This window comes from Schistocerca serialis, chromosome 5 (assembly GCF_023864345.2).
Source record: "Schistocerca serialis cubense isolate TAMUIC-IGC-003099 chromosome 5, iqSchSeri2.2, whole genome shotgun sequence".
NCBI lineage: Eukaryota > Metazoa > Arthropoda > Insecta > Orthoptera > Acrididae > Schistocerca > Schistocerca serialis.
The window spans coordinates 749,910,175-749,918,740 of NC_064642.1; the positions used below are offsets into that span (position 1 = coordinate 749,910,175).

Below are 8,566 nucleotides of genomic sequence, written 5' to 3' on the forward strand. Positions count from 1 at the left end.
TCAATACAATAATGATTTTATGAACAGATTGACAGTGTGGCTATGGACAGTTCTCTTGGTCCAGCTGTTGCCAATTTGTTTATGGAGAACGTTGAACAACAGGCGTTGCAGACTTCCAGGAAAAGACCAGCTATGTCGATGAGACTTGCATAGTACGGGCAAACGGTGAAGAGGAACTGGTTGCCTTCCTGACACATCTCAACTGTATCAATCCGAAAATACGATATACTATGGATACGGAGAATAACATCCAAGCCGGCCGGGGTGGCCGAGCGGTTATAGGCGCTACAGTCTGGGACCACGCGACCACTACGGTCGCAGGTTCGAATCCTGCCTCGGGCATGGATGTGTGAGGTGTTTTAGGTTAGTTAGGTTTAAGTAGTTCTAAGTTCTAGGGGACTGATGACCTTAGAAGTTAAGTCCCATAGAGCTCAGACCCATTTGAACCAATAACATCCAACTGGATTTCTTGGATGTGTCTGTTATCAAGCGAGAGAATGGGGCGTTGGGCCATACAGAACTGCCACTCCTACTGACCGTTACCTCCATAAAGATTCTAACCACCGCCCCATACAGAAAAGAGGGGTGACTGGAATGTTGACAGATAGGGCACACAAAGTTCGTGAACCAACTTACTTAAAAGACGAGCTTGAACATCTACGGTCGACATTCAAGAAGAATGGTTATTCTAGCCACTTCACCCTTGGGAGAAAATCAGGACCGATGAGAAATGACGGAAGCACAAAGGGAAAGTTTTCCTTCCGTTTATCAGAAAGATTACAGATCGCAATTGGAAAGGGTTGAGCAAGTACGGTGTGGAAACTATCTTGAGACCTACCAGGAAGATGAAAGAATGTTTAAGATCGGCAAAATATACACGACGTCCTTTGGCTACACCGAGTGCACATAAAATTTCTTGTAGTTGTGGACTGGTTTATGTTGGTACCACAAGAAGGAATGTATACCGCAGAGACAGGCTGGACAGTAAAGGGGGAGGCGTGTTTATAGCGATAAGAAGTGCAATAGTATCGAAGGAAATTGACGGAGATCCGAAATGTGAAATGATTTGGGTGAAGGTCACGGTTAAAGCAGGCTCAGACATGGTAATTGGATGTCTCTATAGGCCCCCTGGCTCAGCAGCTGTTGTGGCTGAGCACCTGAAGGATAATTTGGAAAATATTTCGAGTAGATTTCCCCACCATGTTATAGTTCTGGGAGGAGGTGGAGATTTTAATTTGCCGGATATAGACTGGGAGACTCAGACGTTCACAACGGGTGGCAGGGACAAAGAATCCAGTGAAATTTTTTTAAGTGCTTTATCTGAAAACTACCTTGAGCAGTTAAACAGAGAACCGATTCGTGGCGATAACATATTAGACCTTCTGGTGACAAACAGACCCCAACTATTTGAAAAAGTTAACGCGGAACAGGGAATCAGCGATCATAAAGCGGTTACGGCATCGATGATTTCAGCCGTAAATAGGAATATTAAAAAGGGTAGGAAGATTTTTCTGTTTAGAAAAAGTGACAAAAAGCAGATTTCAGAGTACCTGTTGGCTCAACACAAAAGTTTTGTCTCAAGTACAGATAGTGTTGAGGATCAGTGGACAAAGTTCAAAACCGTCGTACATAATGCGTTAGATGAGTATGTGCCAAGCAAGATCGTAAGAGATGGAAAAGAGCCACCGTGGTACAACAACCGAGTTAGAAAACTGCTGCGGAAGCAAAGGGAACTTCACAGCAAACATAAACATAGCCAAAGCCTTGCAGACAAACAAAAATTACGCGAAGCGAAATGTAGTGTGAGGAGGGCTATGCGAGAGGCGTTCAATGAATTCGAAAGTAAAGTTCTATGTACTGACTTGGCAGAAAATCCTAAGAAATTTTGGTCTTATGTCAAAGCGGTAGGTGGGTCAAAACAAAATGTCCAGACACTCTGTGACCAAAATGGTACTGAAACAGAGGATGACAGACTAAAGGCCGAAATACTAAATGTCTTTTTCCAAAGTTGTTTCACAAAGGAAGATTGCACTGTAGTTCCTTCTCTAGATTGTCGCACAGATGACAAAATGGTAGATATCGAAATAGATGACAAAGGGATAGAGAAACAATTAAAATCGCTCAAAAGAGGAAAGGCCTCTGGACCTGATGGGATACCAGTTCAATTTTACACAGAGTACGCGAAGGAACTTGCCCCCCTTCTTGCAGCGGTGTACCGTAGGTCTCTAGAAGAGCGTAGCGTTCCAAAGGATTGGAAAAGGGCACAAGTCATCCCCGTTTTCAAGAAGGGACGTCGAGCAGATGTGCAGAACTATAGACCTATATCTCTAACGTCGATGAGTTGTAGAATTTTGGAACACGTATTGTGTTCGAGTATAATGACTTTTCTGGAGAAAATAAATCTACTCTGTAGGAATCAGCATGGGTTTCGAAAGAGACGGTCATGTGAAACCCAGCTCGCGCTATTCGTCCACGAGACTCAGAGGGCCATAGACACGGGTTCACAGATAGATGCCGTGTTTCTTGACTTCCGCAAGGCGTTCGATACAGTTCCCCACAGTCGTTTAATGAACAAAGTAAGAGCATATGGATTATCAGACCAATTGTGTGATTGGATTGAGGAGTTCCTAGATAACAGGACGCAGCATGTCATTCTCAATGGAGAGAAGTCTTCCGAAGTAAGAGTGATTTCAGGTGTGCCGCAGGGGAGTGTCATAGGACCGTTGCTATTCACAATATACACTCCTGGAAATTGAAATAAGAACACCGTGAATTCATTGTCCCAGGAAGGGGAAACTTTATGATCACACTGACAGAACCACAGGCACATAGACACAGGCAACAGAGCATGCACAATGTCGGCACTAGTACAGTGTATATCCACCTTTCGCAGCAATGCAGGCTGCTATTCTCCCATGGAGACGATCGTAGAGATGCTGGATGTAGTCCTGTGGAACGGCTTGCCATGCCATTTCCACCTGGCGCCTCAGTTGGACCAGCGTTCGTGCTGGACGTGCAGACCGCGTGAGACGACGCTTCATCCAGTCCCAAACATGCTCAATGGGGGACAGATCCGGAGATCTTGCTGGCCAGGGTAGTTGACTTACACCTTCTAGAGCACGTTGGGTGGCACGGGATACATGCGGACGTGCATTGTCCTGTTGGAACAGCAAGTTCCCTTGCCGGTCTAGGAATGGCAGAACGATGGGTTCGATGACGGTTTGGATGTACCGTGCACTATTCAGTGTCCCCTCGACGATCACCAGTGGTGTACGGACAGTGTAGGAGATTGCTCCCCACACCATGATGCCGGGTGTTGGCCCTGTGTGCCTCGGTCGTATGCAGTCCTGATTGTGGCGCTCACCTGCACGGCGCCAAACACGCACACGACCATCATTGGCACCAAGGCAGAAGCGACTCTCATCGCTGAAGACGACACGTCTCCATTCGTCCCTCCATTCACGCCTGTCGCGACACCACTGGAGGCGGGCTGCACGGTGTTGGGGCGTGAGCGGAAGACGGCCTAACGGTGTGCGGGACCGTAGCCCAGCTTCATTGAGACGGTTGCGAATGGTCCTCGCCGATACCCCAGGAGCAACAGTGTCCCTGGGAAGTGGCGGTGCGGTCCCCTACGGCACTGCGTAGGATCCTACGGTCTTGGCGTGCATCCGTGCGTCGCTGCGGTCCGGTCCCAGGTCGACGGGCACGTGCACCTTCCGCCGACCACTGGCGACAACATCAATGTACTGTGGAGACCTCACGCCCCACGTGTTGAGCAATTCGGCGGTACGTCCACCCAGCCTCCCGCATGCCCACTATACGCCCTCGCTCAAAGTCCGTCAACTGCACATACGGTTCACGTCCACGCTGTCGCGGCATGCTACCAGTGTTAAAGACTGCGATGGAGCTTCGTATGCCACGGCAAACTGGCTGACACTGACGGCGGCGGTGCACAAATGCTGCGCAGCTAGCGCCATTCGACGGCCAACACCGCGGTTCCTGGTGTGTCCGCTGTGCCGTGCGTGTGATCATTGCTTGTACAGCCCTCTCGCAGTGTCCGGAGCAAGTATGGTGGGTCTGACACACCGGTGTCAATGTGTTCTTTTTTCCATTTTCAGGAGTGTACATAAATGACCTTGTGGATGACATCGGAAGTTCACTGAGGCTTTTTGCGGATGATGTTGTGGTGTATCGAGAGGTTGTAACAATGGAAAATTGTACTGAAATGCAGGAGGATCTGCAGCGAATTGACGCATGGTGCAGGGAATGGCAATTGAATCTCAATGTAGACAAGTGTAATGTGCTGTGAATACACAGAAAGATAGATCCTTTATCATTTAGCTACAAAATAGCAGGTGAGCAACTGGAAGCAGTTAATACCATAAATTATCTGGGAGTACGCGTTAGGAGTGATTTAAAATGGAATGATCATATAATGTTGATCGTCGTTAAAGCAGATGCCAGACTGAGATTCATTGGTAGAATCCTAAGGAAATGCAATCCGAAAACAAAGGAAGTAGGTTACAGTACGCTTGTTCGCTCACTGCTTGAATACTGCTCAGCAGTGTGGGATCCGTACCAGATAGGGTTGATAGAAGATATAGAGAAGATCGAACGGAGAGCAGCGCGCTTCGTTACAGGATCATTTAGTAATCGCGAAAGCGTTACGGAGATGATAGATAAACTCCAGTGGAAGACTCTGCAAGAGAGACGCTCAGTAGCTCGGTACTGGCTTTTGTCAAAGTTTCGAGAACATACCTTCACCCAAGAGTCAAGCAGTATATTGCTCCCTCCTACGTATATCTCGCGAAGAGACCATGAGGATAAAATCAGAGAGATTAGAGCCCACACAGAGGCATACCGACAATCCTTCTTTCCACGAACAATACGAGACTGGAATAGAAGGGAGAACCGATAGACGTACTCAAGGTACCCTCCGCGACACACCGTCAGGTGGCTTGCGGAGTATGGATGTAGATGTAGATGTAGATGTAGAAGAAGTGTTAACACACGCCTCGTTGAACACAAGAGGAATTACCGCCTGGGACATACGGATAAATCGGCTGTAGCGGAGCATCTGTACCAAGAGGATGAACATGAAATAAAATTCACTGAGGCGAGTGTCATATCAGAAACGTCGCATTATCGTTCGCGTACACATAGAGAGGCCATTGACATTTAGAAACACCATAATAATTTTAACAGAAAAGAGGAACTTGTTAAATTACATACGATTTGGATGTCAACATTGCAACGTAACAATGATAATCGATTACTTTCAATCGAGAATGCTGGCATTACCAGCGATAATCTCGTAGCCGACGTCACGTGATAGACGGCGGTGTCCTCTGTACTGCCTCCTATGTACTCGTACTTGGCGCTCCCTCGAGTTGTGGATGCAGTTCGCCATTTTACCTCTACAAGATGTCATCCGTAGTCGGAGAGGAAACGTTAGGAGAACGTTCTATACATCGACCACAGCTTACTAGCCTGATAGTTTTAAGTGATGTCAGTACCAGCCGTGAAATGGCTTTCACGTCTGGTCTGATCGAACTACCAAGATTTTTTTTTCTAAATTTGACTCGATTTTGTAATCACTGAAATAACGTCACATATCCCGTGAACCAGTGAAGTTTACGTCGTTTTCTCCTTCCTCTCTAGATGCTTCACATTTTTTATCAGACCGTGTACTTTTTATATGAAGTGGGATAATATCTTGAAACAGTGTATATCAGTCACAGAGAATATTTTTAACCCAAAAGTAAGCCATATCATTTTGTTTCATGAAGTTCCTGTAGACCCCTATTTAAGAAAACTACAGATTGCTCCAGTTGACATATGAGATTATGAAACTAGTGTCTCACTATTGCACTTCTATAAAAAGAACTGTGTAAAAAGAGTGTGTGGAGCTTTACAACGTACATTTTCAATTGTTTGACACAAAATGTGAAGGAAGTTAGTGACAAACAAAATGTTTTCAAACCTAATCGGAAGGCGTCTTCCCCTTCTGCTTGCTGGAGTATTTTAAGTGCACGTAACTGTCTCGCCGATTTGAAATTCAATGAAATGAATGGGGAACTAGAGAATATTGTTCGATATTAGTAATTTAGATGCATTCGATTACGTAATATTAACGAAAACTCACAAAAAAATGAAATGATAAAAATGAGTACCGTAACTCTTAAAATAAAGATTTTCTTAAATGATTCCAGAGGCGAATGCTGGTCTAGTTCGCACTAAAACGCCGCGATGGCGATGGAAATGTACTGACCGACTCGCCTTCGAGCGATACTCACCAAGGCAGAGAACAAGACAGACCCTCATCGCGCGACTTTGGTACCAGATGTCACCGCTGTTTTATACAGCGGCGCTGGCGTAGCTTCAGCCATTCCCCGCTCCCTGTCCACGACCGTGGCTATCCTTTGCGCCAGCTTACGGGCCGTTATCTCCCGGGCGTGCCTTATCTGCAGACCGTCAAGCAGGACAAGCGCCGATGGCAAAAAAACTGACATTTCTAGCAACCTGCGGCTGCTGCGAGATATATGTGGCAATACCAGAGTCAAAAAGTTAACACGTCATCGAAAATTGAGAGGATACTCCCCGAACAGCATGTTGGAATGATTACATAACGATGTAAACCTACTGACAACACTTACGGCGTACAACAATGTACAGAAGATTAGACTACGTAACGAAGACGTCCATCCCCAAACAAAACGAAAACTATAAAAAAAATGTTCAAGAAGGAAAGAAAGGAATAAATATTAAAGTTTTACAACATCAAGTACTAGAGCTTGTGGTCTGCAATCAAAAACTGGCTCATCAAATTCCTGCTGTTGTTCCGGGATTTATAGAAACTAGCGAATTATTACAGCGAGCTGCTCTGCTCCCTCACCACTCTCTCCTGTCCTCGAAAGAAAACCCTTGCAAGCCGGACTCGGATGCTGTCCCACCAGACAAACAGACGTATCAGTTCAGTATCAGTGTGTAATGGGTATGATCAGTAGCAAGTGTATCCATGGTCGTGAAATCTCAAAACTAGTTTGTCATTCACCGCGAAACTCCTCCACAACCCAACAGGTCCCATTCCACTCCTCCCCCGTCTCCCCCCCTCCCCCAAGCCATCACAGCCCAGCCAAGCTATCTATTTCAGGTCCAGCGTGCACCCTTGCAAACTACTCCATTTATGAAAATATATTTATGTACAAACAGGCTACTACTCAGGTTATCAGATCAGTATATTACACCCACAGGTTGTTCTGGTCCTAGGCTTTATCTTTGGATACGTAAATGATAAAATGATTCCTTTTTGAATGACTGTCTCTCCAACCATAGTAACACAGTCGCTTTGAGAACGGGGATGGCTGTGTTTGTGCTTACTGGGATAGCAGCTGTCATAGTGGTAACAAATTCATGCAGACTAAGATAATAGCAGATATGACATTTGAGATTGTGGTTATGCAACGACAATTTCTGTACTCTGAGAAGCATTTGTGTGACCAGATAGTCCTCTCTGATCCCAGATCAGCGTTTGAATCACCTCTACTGTGCACGAAGCAGTCATCTAATGGCATTCGACATGTTGAACCAGACGTTAATACTCAAAATTAGAAATCATGATGTTCCCATGTGCTGTGTAAGAGCTCATTCCTTGAAGTGAGACGCCAACGTATCAGTTCAGTATCAGTATGTAATGGGTATGATCAGTAGCACGTTTTCTATTGGTGTAATTCCAAACAAGAACTATGGTACTGCAGTGGTTACAACTGATAAGCCATTTTCATTGTATACGAAGAACAGGAGGAAGATTAACGCGACTGAGAGACTTAATGTTTGGTGTAAAATAAGTGGTGTCCTTGAAGGTGTGATTGATGTTCAAGGAGATGTTATTGTATATTATCATGCTTAATAAACATTGATCCTTTCCTTCTATCCCGTGAGTTTTTTTTTAAGTTAAAAACTCTAATTCAGCTACTGAAGCATCTTTATCTTCTATGGGTTGCAGGGGTTACGACCCCTGGGGAGGCGGGTGGGTGTTGACGCATGGCTGTCTCAACTTAGCCGCTGCGGCTACGAAAGGCGGGTGACTTTGAACGAGCTTCGCCTGGCTGCCGCCAGGGCTCGAGGATCGCGCTCTAGTTTTAAGGGGATACGGAATCACCTATCCCCGCAATGTTAATATATGCCTACTATAGGGAACATTTTCTCACAAACTACTGGAGACAGAGAGGTAAAAATTTTACTGTATGTGCATTCATATGTTACAACAATACTGAAACAACAGTTTATTGTCAAAGTATTTTCTTACAGAGATATTGTACATTTATTTTTAAGTAAATTTTTTCCATCGCTTTTTACTAGACTATCACCCCTAAGTCTTTTGTAAATCAAGTAATTAAAAAATCGTTGTTTCAGTATGTAATAGGGACCTATGTCACTACGTCATAAAAATTTCAGACTTCTAGGTTGACCAGTACCTGAGATAATGTTCCTAGATGAAGTAAAAAGTAAACTTACGGGAAACGAAGAAAGAAGATTAAAACATTCCTGATCCGTAGCTAATACC

At 45.1% G+C, this 8,566-nt stretch overlaps 1 protein-coding gene across 2 annotated transcripts in view; it reads right to left on the reverse strand.

Moving 5' to 3' along the window:
* The window catches only part of LOC126481560 (uncharacterized), a 34,609-nt gene extending 28,194 nt beyond the window's left edge, over window positions 1-6,415 (reverse strand). Inside the window, exon 1 of one of the 2 annotated variants that reach the window (XM_050105402.1) lies at window positions 6,297-6,415. In XM_050105402.1, coding sequence (XP_049961359.1) covers window positions 6,297-6,324 — 28 coding nt within the window. In that variant the 5' untranslated portion in view covers window positions 6,325-6,415. The remainder of the gene's footprint in view (window positions 1-6,296) is intronic. The other variant, XM_050105403.1, reaches the window with a different exon arrangement.
* Window positions 6,416-8,566: the final 2,151 nt, after the last annotated feature.